This window comes from Polypterus senegalus, chromosome 13, assembly GCF_016835505.1.
Source record: "Polypterus senegalus isolate Bchr_013 chromosome 13, ASM1683550v1, whole genome shotgun sequence".
NCBI lineage: Eukaryota > Metazoa > Chordata > Cladistia > Polypteriformes > Polypteridae > Polypterus > Polypterus senegalus.
In genome coordinates, this window is record NC_053166.1 from 1902443 (window position 1) to 1924778 (window position 22336).

General features: G+C 45.1%; 1 protein-coding gene across 1 annotated transcript; it reads left to right on the forward strand.

The window, feature by feature from the left end:
- Positions 1-850: 850 nt before the first annotated feature.
- On the forward strand, positions 851-22153 carry LOC120542846 (chloride intracellular channel protein 4-like). The gene is made up of 6 exons (XM_039775536.1): positions 851-958; positions 2143-2252; positions 19050-19175; positions 19582-19688; positions 19821-19996; positions 21223-22153. The coding sequence occupies exons 1-6, from the start codon at positions 923-925 to the stop codon at positions 21382-21384; spliced, it is 717 nt and encodes a 238-aa protein (XP_039631470.1). The 5' UTR covers positions 851-922; the 3' UTR covers positions 21385-22153.
- Positions 22154-22336: the final 183 nt, after the last annotated feature.

Consider the following 22336-nt stretch of genomic DNA (forward strand, 5'->3'; position numbering starts at 1 on the left):
ATTTTGAAATCTGCCCTAAACTTAACTGGGCACCAGTGTTAGGACTCAAGGACTGGGGTTATGTGTTCGGATTTTCTGGTTCTTGTAATAATTCTTGCAGCAGCATTTTGGATTAACTGGAGGCTGAATAAAGAACAGTTTGAACAGCCAGTGAACATCGCATTGCAGTAGTCAGTCCTACGAGAAATAAACGCGTGAATTAATTTCTCAGAATCCTGCTTATTTATAAAGTGCCTTAATTTCCCAACATGGCACTATGGTCATGTGGCGTGATTACCCGAGGGTGGACCAGGCACACTGGCTGCCATCCTTTCATTCCTAACACATTCCCAGTCCATATCAGTGGAGATAGCTAGCAGGTGATTTTCTTTAGCAGTTTATATTAGAAAGAGCAGCAGCCCGCCCACACTGCCCCCTGCTGGACATGACTAATGACTACTCGCATGTAGACAGTGGTGAGCTGCATATTCCAAATCCTGAGAGAACAGATGCCAGCCAGCCAGGTGACACTCTCAGGGCTGTCACCAGACAGACTGTAAGCTAGCAGCTTCCCATCTCTCCGTGACTCTTGCCAGCGCCTTTGTCCACTCCACTGTCTGACCGCGTCACTTGAGCAGCGCTGCCACTATCATGCGCCATGCAGTGGCATTTCTGAAGGTGCCAAATAAAGTGCAGTTCAATTGCAGCGGACGCATGAGGGCCTGGAGAAACAGAACATTCCACCACGTAGAGGAGGAAGCACGAAACAGAAACACAGAAGATGAGGGACGGGTTCAGCAAGTCTGATGCCAGTGGAATTCGCTCCTGCGGCTGCGGGCGTGGCACCCTGCCTGTCTTTTAAACTGCACCTGCCGCTCCAGTCGCAAGTCGGAGACGGACTTGGCTGCTGCTTTTGTGGGACTGAGACGCCTCTGCTGCCAGGATGGCCGAAGCTGCCAAGATTGAACTGTTTGTCAAGGTGAGCTGGTTGGGGGGAGATGGGGGGGTCTGGCAAAGCCCCTGCACCCCACCCTGAGGTCCTGCGCAACGCCAGGCCCCTCCCTAGAGGGATAGCCCAAGGGGAGCTGGTTTAAGAGGGGCCTATAATGCTGAGGGGGTCTGTCTAATTCTTTCTCGCCTTCTTTTTCATTTTCCTCCCATGTTTGCTTATTTTTAAACTTCTAATTGAATTTCATACGTTGAATGGTGGGAGGGCACAGCAGGCCCTCAGGATATTTGGGCCCCCCTGATTGTTCAGCACTGAAACTAGTGGGTACTGCTGGGGTACAGGTCTCTAAGGCCGGGGGTCCTTTAATTACCTTTGATTTATGGTGGAGGGGGGTGTGAACTGACGAATGACTCTGATTGGAGGAGATCCTACCTTGGCTTTTCCCTTTGCTTCATGGACAGTCTGTGGCCACGTGACACCCACTGGGTCTCCACGACCCTTTCTGTCGCCAGTCAACATCCCACGGGCTGCACAGGAACGTCCCCAGGAGTGGCAGGCCACAGAGACGGGCCTCTGGTGCTGGCCGCGCTGACTCAGTCTGTAAAAGTGAAACAATCATTTAGTCATTTAGCACAGGGCTTCTGGGCTGACAAGGCAGACCTGTTTTCCACATTTGTGTGCGTTCAGCATTTCACTGACAAGATTGTCATCTTTGTCAGATGAGTGGGTCTTTAGGCTGGGCTCACTTCACACTGTCACAGTGACAAAACTGAATGTGACACAGGCAAGATGTGACAGGTCTGATTCTGTTATGAGCTGAGCAGGCCACCACCATGCCTCTGCTAGGGGCACACAGAGCACCCCTTTTTGTCACATGACGGGCCCCGTTCTTTCACGCCAGGTCTCCATGTAGTTGACGTGACAGATCTGCCTATGCTATGAATGGACACATCCCTAACTCCAGGGACAGGACATGAGTCCATCAGTTACGACTTAAGGGCCTGACAGGACACACATGCCCACACACAGGAAAAGAAACCCTGATATGACCACACCAAGGCTTCCCTCTCAGAGGGGTGGTAAGGGATTAAGTAAGGCACGGGTGGGCTGGGCCTTCACATTAGAGGCTTTGGGCAGGCACCCTTACCAGCAGAAGGGTGATGGGTGAACAAGCGTTGACCGCCCTGTGGTTAGCTTTTTTTTTCTCACTGCAGGCAAGTGAAGATGGCAAGAGCATCGGGAACTGCCCGTTCTGCCAGCGCCTCTTCATGATTCTCTGGCTAAAGGGGGTCAACTTCACGCTGACCACAGTGGACGTGAAAAGGTGAGACACGATTGATGGGCACAGGAAACCTCTGGGGAGCAGGTGGTGGGGGTCACTCCATAGGCAGGGTGGCAGTGGGGAAAGGCAGGCCACCTGTAAGGGTACAAGTGACAAAGAGAAAGTGGAACAGAACCAGTAAAGAGAAGGTGAGATCTCAAAGTAAAGTGTCTGATGATGGGAGAGCGGTGCTTACCTAAGGATGATCTCAGGTCCTGGCTGAGGGGATCTGCAAATACAAAAATGAACACACAGTGAAGTTTCGCTTAGGCATGAAACTCCTTCCATGATGAATGTCATTCCGAGGCAAACGTCTCAGCTCGGTGTTTCGTGTTTTCTATATATAGACTGTGACAAGGAAGGACACCAGACGTTGCAAAGGTTTGGGCCAGCCACCTGTATGATACAATACAATACAATACAGTTTATTTGTTGTATAGCCCAAAATCACACAGGAAGTGCCGCAATGGGCTTTAACAGGCCCTGCCTTTTGACAGCCCCCCCAGCCTTGACTCTCTGAGAAGACAAGGAAAAACTCCCAAAAAACCTTGTAGGAAAAATGGAAGAAACCTCGGAAAGGCAGTTCAAAGAGACCCCTTTCCAGGTAGGTTGGGCGTGCAGTGGGTGTCAGAAGTAGGGGGTCAATACAATACAATACACAGAACAGAACAATTCCTTAATACAGCATAATAAAAATTTTAGAAGTACGGTTTAACAGTAGATGATATGACATAATTAGGTTTGGATTGGTTTGGTTTGGATGATGTGCTCCTGGCTGCAAAAGTAAAAGAATTGGTAGCGAGTAAAGTTTACGAGACAGAGTCCAACACTGAACTCAGTTCCAGAGGAAGGGAGTGGGGCTTTATGGGGAGTCTGGGGGAAGTGATGTCGTCCTCTGGGCCGGGACCGGAAGTGGCGTGTCCCGAGTCGAGGCAGTTGCAGAGGCAGGTCTGCAGGGAACTTAGAAAGAGTGTCAGTGTGCCCCGCCACCCCCTGGGCTGATGTGTTATCATTGTTCTCCAAGCCCTTCAGCTGCCTCCTATTCACACGTGTGTGACAATATATAGCGCCTCTCATAGCAGCTACAAAGCACGGCAGAGCAAAAATAGCTAAGCAGCGGTTTCCAAAAGAGCCCCACCTGATTTTGCCAACACTTTTACTGACTCTTTGTTGTTTAGTGAGGTGGCACGTTTATCATTCTCTTATTCTGAGAAATTCTGAAATGCCCGTTTCCAAATCGTGCAATGCCTTGGTCTCTCTTACATTAAATCGCTTACATTTATTCACTTCATCCAAAGCGACTTATTAAAGAGTAGTCTGGGGGACTGCTGATTCATTACTCAGTTAAGACTTGCGTCTAATTCTGTAAATTCCATAAATGCCACCAGGAAGCGGCACCTTTGGTGCCATACTGACCGGTCGGCTAATTTGTAAGAAGCAGGGACGCCTTTAACATTCAATATCACCTACCTGTGTCTGCACGGCTCATTGAAATCTTCAGCATTCAAACACAACAACGGGAGCAAACTCTGTGGAAAAAGAAAAAGTAAAAGACGCGTGAGCTTTTAAAGCCACAGCACAAATGTCTGTGAATTTCTCAGAAATATTTTTAGCTCTGCAAGCTAAACAATGAAGGCAATTAAAAGTAATTGGTTGCCATGGCACATCACATGATATCAACATTGTAGAGCGTGGAGAACAGGAAGAAAGAAAAGAAAGGCATCGCCACGTGAAGAGCGGGCATCGCATTTGTGCACACTGAGTTGAAGATGCTCCACGTGCACGTGATCGAGGACCAGGACTGACTGCAGGAGTGCAGCGCATTTCCGCACCCACCACACGACAAATCAACTCAGGACCCCCAGATTAGGACCCGAGTGCAGCCATGCGACGGGTGACACCTCAGCACCACACTCGTTCAGATGGAGTGGAACAGTGGGAGGTTTTTTTATGGTGGCCAGAGTGCCAATTCTGCCACCAACCCCCAGGTTTTTCCCTGCCAGTTGGAGGGCCTACATATGCAGGGCTGGATGCAGATTAACGTCATACCCAGGACGGAGCAATTGCAGGTTAAGGGCCCAACAGAGTAGAGTCACTTCGGGCGTTGACGGGATTTGAACCGGCAACCTTCCCATTACCAGTGCAGATCCCTACCTCACAGCCACCAGTCCGCCCAAGAAGATATGAAGAGGTATGGATAAGAACGGCGCCCATACACATGTGCCACAGTGCTGGCCACTGCCGAGAGTTGATTCTACAATAAAATAACGATAAAAAGAGGAATAATCTTGGAGGTCATTCATCACCCCAAAAGCGGACGGTAGAGGTCACATAGTATATGTGGAGCAAACTTCAGGTCAATGGTTCAAATGGTTTGCGGGCTACAGGTGATTTAAAATCCTGGGCATGGGGTGCCCACACTTTTTTGGCTTGTGAGCTACTTTTAAAATCACCAGGTCAAAATGATCTACCTACATTAAAAATGTTATATACAGTATATATATATACATTTATATACAGTGGTGTGAAAAACTATTTGCCCCCTTCCTGATTTCTTATTCTTTTGCATGTTTGTCACACAAAATGTTTCTGATCATCAAACACATTTAACCATTAGTCAAATATAACACAAGTAAACACAAAATGCAGTTTTTAAATGATGGTTTTTATTATTTAGGGAGAAAAAAAAATCCAAACCTACATGGCCCTGTGTGAAAAAGTAATTGCCCCCTTGTTCAAAAATCACCTAACTGTGGTGTATCACACCTGAGTTCAATTTCCTGATTACTGCCACAGCTGTTTCAATCATGAAATCACTTCAATAGGAGCTGCCTGACACAGAGAAGTAGACCAAAAGCACCTCAAAAGCTAGACATCATGCCAAGATCCAAAGAAATTCAGGAACAAATGAGAACAGAAGTAATTGAGATCTATCAGTCTGGTAAAGGTTATAAAGCCATTTCTAAAGCTTTGGGACTCCAGTGAACCACAGTGAGAGCCATTATCCACAAATGGCAAAAACATGGAACAGTGGTGAACCTTCCCAGGAGTGGCCGGCCGACCAAAATTACCCCAAGGCGCAGAGGCGACTCATCCGAGAGGTCACAAAAGACCCCAGGACAACATCTAAAGAACTGCAGGCCTCACTTGCCTCAATTAAGGTCAGTGTTCACGACTCCACCATAAGAAAGAGACTGGGCAAAAACGGCCTGCATGGCAGATTTCCAAGACGCAAACCACTGTTAAGCAAAAGAACATTAGGGCTCGTCTCAATTTTGCTAAGAAACATCTCAATGATTGCCAAGACTTTTGGGAAAATACCTTGTGGACTGATGAGACAAAAGTTGAACTTTTGGAAGGCAAATGTCCGTTACATCTGGCGTAAAAGGAACACAGCATTTCAGAAAAGAACATCACACCAACAGTGAAATATGGTGGTGGTAGTGTGATGGTCTGGGGTTGTTTTGCTGCTTCAGGACCTGGAAGGCTTGCTGTGATAGATGGAACCATGAATTCTACTGTCTACCAAAAATCCTGAAGGAGAATGTCCGCCATCTGTTTGTCAACTCAAGCTGAAGCGATCTTGGGTGCTGCAACAGGACAATGACCCAAAACACACCAGCAAATCCACCTCTGAATGGCTGAAGAAAAACAAAATGAAGACTTTGGAGTGGCCTAGTCAAAGTCCTGACCTGAATCCAATTGAGATGCTATGGCATGACCTTAAAAAGGCGCTTCATGCTAGAAAACCCTCAAATAAAGCTGAATGACAACAATTCTGCAAAGATGAGTGGGCCAAAATTCCTCCAGAGCGCTGAAAAAGACTCATTGCAAGTTATCTCAAACGCTTGATTGCAGTTATTGCTGCTAAGGGTGGCCCAACCAGTTATTAGGTTCAGGGGGCAATTACTTTTTCACACAGGGCCCATGTAGGTTTGGATTTTTTTTCTCCCTAAATAATAAAACCATCATTTAAAAACTGCATTTTGTGTTTACTTGTGTTATATTTGACTAATGGTTAAATGTGTTTGATGATCAGAAACATTTTGTGTGACAAACATGCAAAAGAATAAGAAATCAGGAAGGGGGCAGATAGTTTTTCACAGCACTGTATATATATACACTTTATACATAAATTATTTGTTGGCATACCTTGCATAACTGGATAACCCTTATGGCACAATAACAGTTCAATACATTTATGGTCACTATGGTCACTATGGTATTTGGACTTAATAATCATGTGGGAAAGGCAGACTCGCATAAATAAATACATCTGAATAACACAGTAGCACGTTTCCTCACGTGTGGGTCCTTTTCTCCTGTGAGTTCCAAAACTGCCCAAGAGCCCCAGACTTCAGCTGAATGTCATCCTGCAGTGTTGACGAGTTTTAGGCGAAACGGTGTTGCAGTTTCTGATGTGGGTGAATCACCTCAACATCTTCCCTAAATGGATGGCACTTAAATGTGGCGATTGGCTCAAGTAAAGCTGAGTCTTCAAACCGTCTGTCAAAGTCTGGCAGTCAATCTGCTCCGTGTAGCTCACGCTGTCAAGTTGCGCTCACACCTTCCATTGCGTCTTCAGCTCTGACGCCAGGTTTTCGATGTTCCCCAAATCAAGGCGCTGCAGCTTTGAGGACAGATGCTGCATTTTTCGTTTGAAAGCATTAACTGAGCTGATCATATTCACCGGATTGGTTTTCTCTTTTCCTTGCAGCTGTAAATTAAGCTCATTCAACATGTTGGTCGGAGCAGAGTGGTGGTTCTGAGGTTAGGGATCTGCACTGGCAATCGGAAAGTTGCCAGTTTGAATCCCGTAAATGCCAATAGGGACTCTGCTCTGTTGGGCCCTTAACCTGAAACTGCTGAGCGCTTTGAGTAGTGAGAACAGCGCTATATAAATGCAAAGAATTATTATTATTATCGGAAAACAGATGCCAAGTCTAGCGGCCATTGATCGTCATTAAGTTGCTTGTGTTCTGCATGTTTAATGACAACGAGAAACTCCTTTATCTCCGGCCAGGGGTCTTGAAATCTCAGCAGGAATTTCTCCCTAAAATCTGACTCAACGAAGGCCTCTTTTATCATCTCTCCATCTTGGAAGGACTTCTTATGCTTAATGATCGAGAGACTCTCCCTGAACGATGCTTCGGTGTGTCTGCCTTCGCTTTTGAATTCAGCCGAGTGAAAAATGACGGCCGTCCGATTAACTGCGATTTTAGTTCCCTCTCCTTTCTCTTTCTCAGATCGTTTCATAGTTTTTATGAACGGTTCGAAAGTGCCTTTCCACATTTTCCTTCTTTGGAATAGCAATGATAGATGGACAGATCAGACAAACGCACTTCGGTTGTGACATTGTGAGAGAAAAAACAATCCTCTTCCAATTCCACATCCAGCCCATAAACAACAGTTTTTTTTTTTTTAAATCCCTTCTTTAGTCGATATAAATTGGAAGGCTAACTTGATCATAGCTGGAGTTTTTCAGTAGCTCACGCATTTGATCGTACGTTCGTGCGGGATGACCAGTGTGTTAGAAGAGAAGAGATCTCAGACTGGCCATCCTGTATGCCAATCAAGTGACAAATGCCACAGGGAGGATATGATAGACTAACATTTAAAAAAGAAGTTTGAATGCAATGTGATCTACCAGCACTACGTAGCTTTACGATCTACCAGTTGAGCGCGATCGACGTTTTGGGCACCCCTGCCCTGCACAGACAGACGGACAGCCACGCTAGCATATTTCATATATAAAAATGTAAAGCGATTTCTTAAACAGCAGAGTAGGCTGTAAGTTTAAGGGCCCGGTGAGCACGTCTGGCACTGAACAAGACGACGCCAGTCTCGCAGAGCCTCTCTCTGACGTTCTTGCTTTACTTCCCATTTCAAGGGGCCACTCGATCACAACAGTTTTTCACGCTTCGTTTTCCGACGACGCCACCTTCCAGTCACGCGTGCAGGGTTAGGATTGGCACGAACCAGCAAGCGGCGGACAGAAGTTTACTTGTGAATAAGAAACTTCAGAAATGTGACAAAGCGAGAGAAGGAGATGCCGTCCATCTGTCGCTCGTTTGTTTAGCTGATAGCCGAGCTGTCCCCGCATCTCATCCTAAGGGCTGTCCTAAAATCCGCTGTCATGCGTGTCTGCCGGGTCCCCACTGTCTACTGATCAATCGAATTAAGTACGGAGAATGTGATTTTACGTTAACGTCTTGCTCTCTTTAGTCAAGTACCAGCGACGGCCGGTGTCATCGTCATCGGGGGTGACATGCATGTAGGGCCACAAGTTTAATGCGCTTTCATCCATTGAAGAGTACACAACAGCCGGTTCCCCCTAGCGCAGTTTGCCTGAATTCTAAAGATTTCCCAGTGGTTGGACTGACTGCTGGGTTATAAATCACAAACCTTTTTGTCTTGCCCCCCTGTTTGTTTTGACTTTACGTTTTTTGGCCTCCTTGCCTTGCGTTGATCATCTCCTGGTTTATTTCAGCCTCACGACACTCCTTGGACATGTTACAGTGTCATTAACGCTGACTTCCTCCATGGGCCTTTAATGACCTCTTAGGCACGGCCATCAGCGGGGTGTCTGTCTGCGGAGAGTGTCGACCTCGTCATTGAGAGGTTTACTTACCAGAGCAGTGACATTCATGTGACTCTTCCTATGAAGTCAGTAGACAGATTGGGAGAGCATGGGGGGGTCATGAGGTCACTGGAAAGTCTTTAGAGTCCTGGTACTTCCTGTTTGTGAGACATGGACGCTCTCCAGTGACCTGAGACGAGGACTGGACTCCTTCATGTGGGTCTCTTTGGTGAAGCCTTGGCTCCCGCTGGTTTGACTTTGTGTTGCTCACGGAGTCCCCAGTGAGGCACATGACCTGCAGTGTGAGGGAGCGTCAGTGACGCGATTACCAGAGGGTGGTCCGGCTCACATGATCCTAATTGTTGGGGACCCAAGTGGCTGGACCAGGCCAACCAGCTGTACCAGTGCCTGCTCCCCAGTTTGACTTCCACCCTCTCACATTCCTACATTTTTGCTGAGGTTCAGCAAAGTGGAGAAGAGCCTGGTGGTGACAGGAAGGAGAATCAGACTCGGGCCACAGATCTGCACAGTCGGTATCAGTAGGGACTGTGATGTGTGCTTGCGCTGAAGTTGGGCAGTGCAAATGTTTCATGGCTGAAATAACCGAGAGAGTCCAACACCAGGAACACAGATAGATAGATAGATAGATAGATAGATAGATAGATAGATAGATAGATAGATAGATAGATAGATAGATAGATAGATAGATAGAGTGAAAGGCACTATATAATAGATAGATAGATAGATAGATAGATAGATAGATAGATAGATAGATAGATAGATAGATAGAGTGAAAGGCACTATATAATAGATAGATAGATAGATAGATAGATAGATAGATAGATAGATAGATAGATATAATAATAGCTATAGATAGATAGATAGATAGATAGATAGATAGATAGATAGATAGATAGATAGATAGATAGATGTGAAAGGAGTTCAAAAATAGATTTGAACAAAATGTAAAAAGAATGGAAACTTCTGACTTGGCAGTGCCCGTCCCAGTGAGGCACTCTACAGCCGCACTGCTGTTGGTATAAAGGAGCCCCCATCATTTCTGCTTTGTAAGTTTTTGCCTGGAAGTCCTCCATGCTGTTGTGTCACAGAGAGGCAATGTGCAGCTTTGTTCATAATGGCACTCAGTTTTGTCTTCATTTTCTCCTCCACTACGACATCCCGGGGCTTCAGAGTGTGTCCCATAACTTTGCCTGCCCTTTTAATTAGCTTGTTAACTCAGTGGTCCTCACCTGATGTGATGTTACCAGCCCAGCACAACACACTGGCCATCACAAACTTGTAGAAGATGTGAAGGATGTCTCTACTTGCATTAAAAGAATGCAGTCTCCTAAGAAAAAAAACGATCCTGTTCTGCCCTTTCTTCTCTAGTTCCTTTATGTTAACCTGTCACTGGTGTGGACCACCCAAGCATTTGTTGGTGTGCCCCACCTTTACATCCACTCTTTGAATGGTGACCGGACACAGAGGCTATTTGTTGTAGTAAAGCCATTATTAACCAGTTCCTTGCTTTTGCTGATGTTAACTTACAGACCATTCCTTCCCTGCTGGACTCGTCTCCTCTGTCTCAGCCCCCTTATGAATACACAGGCCGTAAGTGCAGAAGTGCCCTGAGCTGCTGTTATACAGCTTTTGAAAGGCACTATATGATAGATAGATAGATAGATAGATAGATAGATAGATAGATAGATAGATAGATAGATAGATAGATAGATAGATAGATAGATAGATATGAAAGGAGTTCAAAAATAGATTTGAACAAAATGATAGATGCTGCTGTTATACAGCTTTTGTCGTTGGAGGTGTACAGCACAATGAGTGAAGGACACGGGGACGTTCATTGTGCTGCTCCAGTGTTGCTCACACAATCCTTGCATCCTCCACTCCAGCCTTATATGTAATAACGTAATAACGAGGCGTCTTGTTGCTGTCACTAAGTATCAAGGTAAGGTCCATGTTGATTGACCAGTCATACCTGCTGAGTGCCTCGACGACTTGCACGTTGGTTAATCATGCAGGTAGGAATTTTTCTGCCGTGCCTCCCAGACTCAAACGTGAACACACTCACTCCTCAAGTATGAAATCAACGTTCAAGTCCTTCCCCGGCGTTTTTATTCGGCCCGTTTCAATCCTGAACTTTCCTGTGGACGCGGGCGCGGGAATGACGGAGAAATAGGCGTGGCTGACGTAAGTAACGCGAATGTTCCTCGCGCCTTTCCCCAAATCTCGTGACAGCTCACTCGTTTGAGCGCCAAAAGACCCCAGTAGCAGTTCACGTGAGACTGTCGAAGTCACGTACTTTTAGAAAAGCTGTTTATTTTTTTGAGATTTGAGATTTGAGATTGCAGCGCCGGTGATGGTGTTTGCTCTTCATGACTCGGGCGAGTAGGTGAGCGAGCGGTTTTAATTGTGAGGGTGGGTGGGAAGACCGAGAGCTGACGAGGAAACGGGCGCAGCTTCTGCGGGGGGCCCCGCCCATGTCGTCACCTCAGCCCGTATATCAGGCCACGCGAACGGCGGAGAGAATGTGGAAACGCCTGCTGGCAACGCGCCGACGATAAATAAACGTTTGGAACTGATTGGTTTAAAAACCTGCGGCCGTGAGTGTCCCCGCGAGGGCTGAGCTTGAAAACCACAAATCCACTGCGCCTTTTCCAAATTTCACAGCACACAAAATAATCAAACATGCGGTGAATTACAGGGAAGCTCATTTAAAAGAGGTTACACAGGTAAGCGTGAATTGGCATTAGAGTTTCACATGAGGACAGTGTGCCCATGGGCAGCATAAACAGTAGTAATAGAACAAGTTTAGGTATGAAGAACATGAGATTCAGATCCTGATGATGTGCGGTCTGATCGTCCTGCTGACTCAGGGCACTTCACCTGCCTGCTGATAATAAATTAATAACAACAAGAATATTTATTTCTATAGCACACTTTTATACAAATGATGGAGCTCAAAGTGCTTTACAGGATGAAGAAAGAGGAAAATAGACAAAACAAAACTGGGCAATACTCATTAACATAGAATAAAAAGTAAAGTCGGATGTCCAGGAGGATAGAAAAACCAAAAAAATAATAAAAACTCCAGACAGCTGGAGGAAAAAAAAGAACCTGCCGGGATTCCAGGCCACGAGACCACCCACCCAGCCCCCTCTATGCATTATGCCTCACATCAATGATCTCCAACTGGCTCCACATTAAAGAATTTGATGATGCTGGTCATGTGGACCTCTGGCCTTCAATCCATCAATGGAGGGACATCACGGTGCATTGATCAGGTGGAGGTGGCAGATCGCCAGCACAGAAAACCGGAAAAGAACAGAAGAGACAGTAGGGGTTAGTACATGATAATGATAATTCAAGGCATATGCAGAATGTCAGGGTTACACTAATGAAGCTATGAGAACGCCAAGTTAAAATAATGGAGTTCTTAGCAGTTTTTTTTTAAAGTGCTCCACCATATTAGCCTGGCAAATTTCTATCGGTAAACTCGTATTCCAGATTTGAGGCGCATCACAGTAGAAGGCCCTGCGGTGGGCTGGCGCCCTGCCCGGGGTTTGTTCCTACCTTGTGCCCTGTGTTGGCTGGGATTGGCTCCAGCAGACCCCCGTGACCCTGTAGTTAGGGTATAGCGGGATGGAAAATGACTGACTTACTGTACAGGAGAAGGCTGCCTGCCTCTCCACCTCTTTTAGGTTTAGCTCTTGGGATTCTAAGCAGACCCTCATTTGAAGATCTAAGGTTACGATTTGGAGTGTAAGGGGAGAGGCATTCAGAGATATAGGATGGGGCGAGAGTAAACCATTTGCAGGATTTTAAAGTTAATTCTAAATTTCACAGGTCACCAGTGTAGTGACATCAGACTGGCGTGATGTGCTCGGATTTTCTTTCCTTAGTTAAGATTCTGGCGACTTCGTTCTGCACTCGATTAAGGCTTGGCACGTGCCTCCAAAGCCCGTGTCTCTCACTCATACTGCTGATTGTGAAATGTTTTCACGCTGCCTGTCTCTTTCAGAGTGCATCTCACCTTGTCACTTTTAATACCTCTACAAAACGCCGGGTCAGCGGCACTTTAACACCAAGGACAGCAGTCGTCCTCTCCCTGTAACTCAAAGATGTTGGAGGTTGATTTTGGTCTCGTTTCTCCTCATCAGCGTTCATTAGTAAAGATTCTTTACTCTAACTCACGGGTGTCAAACTCCAAGCCTGGAGGGCCGCAGTGGCTGCAGGTTTTCATTCTCACCCTTTTCCAAATCAGTGACCAGTTTTCACTTCTAATTCACTTTTTTTCTCATCGTTTTAATAGCCCTGTTAGAAGGATTCAGTCCTCTGAATGGATACGTTTTCTTCATTAAATCGCAGCAAAACAGAAATGAGATGTGAAACGATGACCAGCTAAACTGGGGCTTCAAACTTTAACAATTTCACTCCAACTGATCTCTTAATGAGAAGCGGATTCTTGCTGTTAATTAAGCCTGTTCTTGAATCTCATGACTTGTTGCTGCTCTCATTCTGGCACAGCAGGCGTTTCCAAAACTGTTGATTTCCTGTTTTTTTCCGTCAAAATGTTTTTAGTGACCTGAGAGATTGGCCTTACCGAGACCTTCACCTTTCTTTAAATTCAGATATTGTGCGATGTGGCGACTTGTTTTGTGTCTCGTTATTGTTTGGCCGCTAGTTAAGGAAAAACAAACAACGAAAGGGCCGGAGTCAAGTTAATTAAAAGAGGTAATTAGCTGCAAAAACGGGTCACTAATGAAGAAGATGGTAAGAATGAAAACCTGCAGCCACTGCGGCCCTCCAAGACCCCTGCTCTAACTGTTCTCGCTGACACATTCAAAAAATAACAGAAAAGATCGATGGTGCACTCTTAAAAGATTTTCTTTCTTGACTCATGTCATATACTGTACCTTATTTTTTCATTTTTAGCTTGTTGATTTCTCCCTTTTAATTGCCGAAAGGGCTGGTGCTCGAGGTTAAGGCAGGGGCTGGACGTCGCTGACACAAATACATATATTACGTCTATTGTCCATTCCTTCATGTGTATGTTTTATATTTTTATTGATTTTAATTAGAAGCAGATAACATTCCATACCGTCAAGTCAAATTTAACAATTCAAAGCAAAATTTGACCCCCAATATGTGTATGTTTAGTGGCTGTTTATTACCATATTACATGTAAAGGCAGGTACCCCCTCATCAAGGAATAGGTTTACGTGTGTTCAGGTCTGTAGGATCATTATTGCCATGTGTACAGAATACAATGAAATCAAAATGCTGCTACTATCCATTAGTGATTGTTTCAATCTTAACTTAAACTTTACGGCTTGTTTACTTAAATAGTTTTAGAACATACTTGTTATAAAGGCATACAAATAAACGATAAAAAAACTAAGAAAGCCTCCCTAAAAGTTACCATTATTTGAAATGCCAAATGAATAGCACTACATACTGTATATCTACTGTATATATATATATATATATATATATATATATATATATATATATATATATATATATGTAGATAATATCAAAATATCTGCATACTGTCCAATATCATTACTCTCAGGGTCCAACATCCACTGCGCACTGCACATGATCAGCATTATTGTGCAATATTTAAATTATGTGTAGTAACCCAATAGTGCAATAGTTATTATTCTTTCCGTATGTATATAGCGTCGCAGAACTTTTTAAAAACTGCTTTGCAACTTTTTGCACCATTTGTTTATTTACTTGTTGTGTTCTACATATACAGTCAGGTCCGTAAATATTTGGACAGAGACAACTTTATTCTCGTTTTGTTCTGTACATCAGCACAATGAATTTTAAATGAAACAACTCAGATGCAGTTGAAGTGCAGACTTTCAGCTTTAATTTAGTTGGTTGAACAAAACGATTTCATAAAAATGTGAGGCAACTAAAGTATTTATGAACACAATCCCACACAATTCAGGGGCTCACAAGTAATTGGACAATTGACTCCAAGGCTATTTGATGGGCAGGTGTGTTCAAGTCCGTCGTTACGTCTTATCAATTAACAGATAAAAGGCCTGGAGCTGATCTGAGGTGTGATGCTTACACGTTGAAGATTTTGTGAACAGACAACATGCGGTCAAAGGAGCTCTCCATGCAGGTGACAGAAGCCATCCTTAAGCTGCGAAAACAGAAAAAACCCATCGGAGAAATTGCTACAATATTACGAGTGGCAAAATCTACAGTTTGGTACATCATGAGAAAGAAAGCAAACACTGGTGAACTTGGCAACGCAAAAAGACCTGGATGTCCACGGAAGACAACAGTGCTGGATGATCGCAGAATCATTTCCATGCTGAAGAGAAACCCCAAGTGAACAACACTCTCCAGGGCTTGGTCGGCGTATTGATATCCAAGTCTACCATAAAGAGAAGACTGCATGACAGTAAATCCAGAGGGTGCACTGCAAGGTGCCAGCCACTTATAAACCTCAAGAATAGAAAGGCTAGATTGGACTTTGCTAAAGAACATCTAAAAAAGCCAGCAGAGTTCTGGAAAAACAGATGAAACCAAGATCAACCTCCACCAGAATGATGTCAAGAAAAGAGGATGGAGAAGGTGTGGAACAGCTCATTATCCAAAGTCTGTAAAACACAGTGGAGTCAGGCAGTGTGATGGCTGCCAGTGGCACTGGGACACTCGTGTTTATTGATGAGGTGACACAGGACAGAAGCAGCCAAATGAATTCTGAGGTGTTCAGAGACATACTGTCTGCTCAAATCAGCTAAATGACGTCAAATTGATTCATGATACAGATGGACAATGACCCAAAACAGACAGCCAAAGCAACCCAGGAGTTTATTAAAGCAAAGAAATGGAAAAGTCAGTCACCTGATCTTAACCCAACTGAGCAGGCATTTCACTTGTTGAAGACTAAACTTCAGACAGAAAGGCTCACAAACAAACAGCAACTGAAAGTAAAGGCCTGGCAGAGCATTAAAATGGAGGAAACCCAGCATCTGGTGATGTCCAGGAGTTCAGGACTTCAGGCTGGTATTGGTTTTCAACCAAGTATTAGAAATGAACATTTGATTTCCAGTTATTTCATTTGTCCAATTACTTTTGAGCCCCTGAAATGAAGGGATTGTGTTCAAAAAATACTTTAGTTGCCTCACATTGTTATGTAATCGTTTTGTTCAACCCACTGAATTAAAGCTGAAAGTCTGCACTTCAGCGTCATCTGAGTTGTTTCATTTCAAATTCATTGTGGTAATGTACAGAACCAGAATTAGAAAGAAGTTGTCTCTTTCCAAATATTTATGGAGCTAACTGTATGTTTGCACTGAAGGAGCTGCTTTTAATCTCATTGTACGTGTGTATAGTGACAATAAAAGGGATTCTTTATCCATTAGATAAGTGCGCCTTGTTGAAATTGTCCAGAAGGAATGGCAGCTGATTCAGTTACAATCTCCCTCATCTTATTCCGTATCTAATTCCTATCTATAATGGAATGGCGATGCACAGAAAAGTGTGGGGGCTGAATATAGATAGAGATCGGCTGACATCACCAGGAAGTGCATCGTTTGCTGTGTTCAGAGACAGTCACAATATGGCTGATGTGATAAGGAGTGATATGAGCGCCGACCCGACACAGACACAGACTGACACGGGAAGCACCTGTAAAATAAATAAACTTTTTTATTTTTCTTCACCTGGGGGCCATGTCTTCCCTGTGTCCCTCAGGCACAACACGGTCCCTCACTAATCACAAACACAAATGAACTTCTCTTATTTCTTCTCCACCACTCCTTCCAGCAAGCGTTGTCTCCCTCCTCCCGCCGCTGGCTCCCCGAGTGGTGGTTGCTCTCCAGGTGTTTGATGACCTGCATCCGGCTGCACTTCCGGGTGTGACAGAAGAACCCCCCCCCCATATGGACTCAGGTGGCCTTGCAGCTCCCCCTGGTGGTGGCCACAGGGCCCAGCAGTGCTGACTTCCGAAATTCCATGCCTGTGGCCCCGATGCAACCCAGGGGGGCTGCCTCCAAGCGTTCCGGGGAAGATGTCGTGCTGCCCATGGTTATTCCCTCAGATCATGAACAGAAGGGGCATCATAGACAACATAGACTTCCCAGTTTAGCTTGAGGTGCAAAGAGGTCTCTTCTGAGGCAGATGTTGTGGGTTTGCAGCTGGCCACTGGAATCTTCAAAGTGAGATGCTTTATGGTGTGAGTCTGTGGCAATTCACTTGGTGAAGAGGATGGGATTGGCACTGTGGACAGGTGGAGTGTAGTAGTGAAACTGCACAGAAAAAGGAGGGAACGGAGACAGGGAGAGGTCAGCTGACATCACCAGGAAGTGCAATGTCTCAGTGTGGATGTCATTGCGGTTACTCCTTGTTACTCCATTAGCTCACACAACAAGGAGGTTGCTTCTAAGCCAGATGCTGCAGGTTTGTGCAAGTCTTTGAAGGGAGATGGTTTGCGATGCAAGTCCCCAGCATTTCATACATAGACAGTAAAACTGAATTTCTATCTATCTGTTTTCAACAAAACTTTGCAATTATTACCAGTTTAATCTAACTTTGAATACAGGTTACAGTAATATCATTTAAGAGTTTCTATGTATAAATATCGAGAAAACATAAAAATGGAGAAAACCTCCATTGCCATATTTGATTGACCTCTGCACCCTTTAACCTCAACATCTTCAGAACACAACATGACATCCATCCATTATCCAACCCGCTATATCCTAACTACAGGGTCACGGGGGTCTGCTGGAGCCAATCCCAGCCAACACAGGGCTCAAGGCAGGAAGAAATCTCGGGCAGTGTGCCAGCCCACCGCAGCACAACATGACAGTGAAGTGATGTTTACGTTAAAAGAAGAAGAGGAGGGTGTGTGTACCTGTTGACTTCCATTTGTTTGGTACGACTCTGGTGCAAGAGAGCAAAAACAATTCATGAAGACCTGAGCAGACACTTGCAAAATAAGTTTAATGCAGAAAAGTGAGTGCTGCACGAGGGAAAAGGGAATTGTGAATTGTATACTCAAGATGGGAGACACCATCTGAAAGGTAGAAACCTCTGAACAGGACCTAAAGGAACAGAAAGCTGAGGGTGATGGTGAGAGAAACCTCATCAGAGTTGGCCGTTGTTAGGAGTGGTGACCAGCAGGGGGCAGTGCTAGGACCACTGCTATTTTAAAAATATATAAATGATTTAGATGGGAATATAAGGAACAAGCTGGTGAGGTTGGCAGATGATACCAAAATAGGTGACTAGCAGATAATTTGGAATCCGTTATATCATCACAGAAGGACTTGGGCAGAAGACAGGCTTGGGCAGATTTGTGGACGATGAAATTTAATGTCAGTAAACGTAAAGTATGACATGTAGGAAGTAAAAATGTGAGGGTTGAATACATAATGGGGGTGTGAAAATCGAGAGAACACCTTATGAGAAGGATTTAGGAGTCGTAGTGGACTCTGAGCTATCAACTTCCCAACAGTGTTCAGAAGCCATTAAGAAGGCTAAGAGACTGTCAGGTTATATAGCGCCTTGATGTGTGGAGTACAAGTCACAGAAGGTTCTGCTCAGGCTTTATAACACACTGGTGAGGCCTCATCTGGAGTCCTAGGTGCAGATTGGGTCTCCATAAGGACACAGCAGCACTAGAGAAGGTCCAGAGAAGAGCAATGAGGCTGATTACAGGGCTACAGGAGATGAGTTAGGAGGAAAAATTAAAAGAGCTGAGCCTTTACAGTGATGAAGAGGAGACAGGAGTGAAGTGAGTGAAATGATGAAGGGCATCAGTCCAGTGGATTGAGACGGTGACTTTAAAATGAGTTCATCAAGAACACAGGGACACAGTTGGAAACTGTGGTTAAATTTCGCACAAATATTAGAAAGTTTTTCTTTACACAAAGAACGATAGACACTTGGAATAAGCGACCAAGTAGTGTGGTGGACAGTAAGACGTTAGGGACTTTCAAAACTCGACTTGATATTTTTTTGGAAGAAATAAGTGGAGAGGACTGGCGAGCTTTGTTGGGCTGAATGGCCTGTTCTTGTCCAGAGTGTTCGAATGTTCTAAAGGTTAACAATGAGGTGAAACTTCCATCATTTAAGCAAAAGTCTTTAAGAATCCATTTTTATGTCCTTGTGTGTCTGCAAACTCATTTCCCGAACTGAATGTCCGTCTTCCTTTTTCCTTCCTGCTGTAGGGCCCCCGATTTCTTGAAGAGCCTTGCCCCGGGAACTCAACCTCCCTTCCTGATGTATGATGGGGAAGTGAAGACGGACAGCAATAAGATTGAGGAGTTTCTGGAGGGCACCCTGGCCCCGCCTAAGTGAGTGCCGATATCGAGTGTATGAAGCTGAAGGACGTGTATGTCTAACTCTGAAAGACCCAGAGAAGTAAACCTGTTTAAGATGGCTTGGGGACCTAATCCAGGTCTTCAGACTTCTCAAAGTAGATCCAGCCAAATGCCTTCAAGTTAACAGTAAACCATGTGCTCAATGACACCAGTGGAGAGGAAGGGGGAGTTCATTTAGCCAGGAAGTACTTCTTTACGCATTGAGTTGTGGGACTATGGAACCAAACTACCAAGACATGTAGTTAAAGCTGAAACCTTTACAGCCTTTAAGAAGTAACTGGAGGAGATTTTGGGAGAGCTTAGCTGTTAACTAAACAGAAGAGCTTAATGGATTGAATGGTCTCCTCCCGTTTGTCAAATTTCTTATGTTGTTATGCAGGTATCCCAAACTCTTCCCCCGCTACAAGGAGAGCAACGAAGCTGGTAATGACATCTTCCACCGATTCTCGGCCTACATCAAGAATCACAGTCCCCAGATGAATGAGAGTAAGTACAGCAGCTGGTGGGATGGCACATTGCTGATCTGTGGCTTTGAAGCATGCAGGGCAGCAAGTGTCTACTCTCTCCGTCTTAAGGTGTAAGTTGGAATTGCTCACAATTGGAATATTATCCACACAGCTCTGGAGAGGAACTTCCTGAAGACCCTGATTAAACTGGACAAGTTTCTAACCACACCGCTTCCTCATGAGCTGGAGCAAAACCCCAACGTTACTGTGTCTCAACGGGACTTTCTGGATGGCAACGATCTCACACTTGCCGACTGTAACCTGCTCCCCAAGCTCCACATTGTGAAGGTGAGTCCGTAAAAGCAGATGTCGGGTGTCATGACACCCAGTATCCTCTCAGGATAGGTAAGAACGTTGTGCCACATTCATAGGCACTCAAAGGTTGGGGTGTGCGGGCACTTTAACAAGGCATGGCGCTGATTGTGATGTCTCCACTCCAGATTTTCCAGGGCCTGTTTCCACACCACATAACACAATACAATACAATACAATTTATTTTGTGTATAGCCCAAAATCACACAAGAAGTACCGCAGTGGGCTTTAACAGGCCCTGTCTCTTGACAGCCCCCCAGCCTTGACTCTCAAAGAAGACAAGGAAAAACTCCCAAAAAACCCTTGTAGGGGAAAGGCAGTTCAAAGAGAGACCCCTTTCCAGGTAGGTTGGGTGTGTCAAAAAGAAGGAGGTCAATACAATACAGTGCACAGAACAAATCCTCAATACAGTATGAAAATAAAAAATTTGTATGGAGTACGGAGCAGAATTTAACAGTAGATGATATCCCATAATATGATTTGGATTTGTTTAGAGTCCTGGAGACCTCAGCCATCAAGCTGCCTCCCCCTTTTGGCCATTCCACAACTGAGTCAGTGCTGGGCCAGCCAATCCAATGACAGGACCCCTCTACGCCATGATTCCTGTGATCCACCTTCAGGGATGACTTTACCTTAGGCAGGCAAAACAACTTGACAGGTGGGCAGTGGGCACCGAGTGGCACATTTGAGTACCGAGAAGAGAAACAGAATAGGTGAGGGTTAGTAACAAATTCTGAATTATCATATTACTTCTGTTTTAGTGCTAATGGCTAACAACAGAGATGCAGTCTGTACAGTTAATCAGCAGCTCTAGGCAGGGTGGGCTAAACTGAGTCTTCAGCTGGGATTTAAAAGCTGAGACCGAAGGGGCATCTCTTATAGTTGCAGGCAGACCACTCCACAGTTTAGGGGCCCTGTAACTAAAAGCTCGACATAATCTATCACACCCAAGTAATTACACCACACATCAAGCTATGAAGCCCATGTTACAACACACAACCCCTCACTACTAAAGCCTCATCCTGCCCCACCCATCACACTGCCACCTGTCATGCTGCATCCCCACGGCTACTACACAACACTTCATGTAGTGTGTTTCAGTAGAATCCCACCTGGGCACTTACCATATACCTGCACATCTTCAATGTCATGCACGCTCTGTTCCGCTTTAGAGTAAAATTACTTCTCTTACTCCCGGACAGGTGGTGTGCCAAAAATACCGCAATTTTGTTATCCCAAGCATGCTGTCAGGACTTAAGCGCTACCTGGACAATGCGTATAAGAGGGAGGAGTTCAGCAACACCTGTCCTGCAGATGAAGAGATCCTGTCAGTCTACTCCACTGTCGCTCAGTACCTAAAGTAGGAGCTGTGATGATCAACAGGCCGGTGGCCAGATGGACTGCCCCCCCTTACACCACCCCTGTGCTTCACTGCTCTGTTTCCATTTTCTCACTTAGGGTTGTGTTTCCTTGTCTGTATAAACAGTTGCCATCCTCCACAAGTCAACAGACCCCCGTTGGATGGAACAGAAAGGCACTCGGAGGATCAGATTGACTTTTGTGGGCCCTTTTCTCTCCCTACTTGCGAAGAAGTGGACAATGCGCTGCTCTTTATAGTAAAGCTGGACTTTGCACAGGTATTTGTTTGAAGGAAGGATGTTTGAAAGACCCTCTTCATCACTTGTCAGCTAAGCTCAGCTGGTAGTAGCTGTTCTCTCCACTCTCATCATTTGTCAGATGGCATGTGCTCTTGACGGTGCACTCTTCCTCAGTGCTTGTTCGTCAGTTGCCATCATTAGTGGGCTCTTTGCTCATAGATGCCACTGGTTTCAGATGGACACCCCCACAGATGAGCCCGACTCCGCTTTGTCCGACTTGTCCTGCCACGCCTGCTCTTCCAACCTGTCACACTTCCTTCTCCTTTGCCACTCATTTCGGTCTTTTGTTATATAGCACACAATGCACAACATCACAATTGACGAGTTCTGTGCTGCAGCTGTCTTTTATTCATTTTGTCGTCGTTGTTAATTTTATTATTGTCGTTCATCAGCTGACTTTTTATATGCCTAATGTATAGATGTTTATTGCTAAAAGGGAAGAAAGAATTAAAAATCACACAACTTGACAAATGGGCCCAATGACGTTTTACTTGTGACTTGTTGAGGAGGGCCGACTGGCAGCCTGCCGGAATTCACCCAGACACCCCGTCCCATCGTGTGAATGGTAATCTCTCCTAGTCGGCGTGGTTGGCATTGTGGGCAGAGAGGAGAGTAGGGAGGGCGGGGTTATTAAGATGTCATCCTGGGGTTGGACATT

What these genes read in the sequence shown, in the direction of transcription:
- LOC120542846 (XM_039775536.1), top strand. Translation starts at nt 923, where the DNA reads ATGGCCGAAGCTGCCAAGATTGAACTGTTTGTCAAG. An exon ending in AGATTGAACTGTTTGTCAAG is followed by an intron (nt 959 to 2,142) that starts GTGAGCTGGTTG and finishes TTCTCACTGCAG; the next exon opens with GCAAGTGAAGATGGCAAGAG. An exon ending in GGCACCCTGGCCCCGCCTAA is followed by an intron (nt 19,176 to 19,581) that starts GTGAGTGCCGAT and finishes GTTGTTATGCAG; the next exon opens with GTATCCCAAACTCTTCCCCC.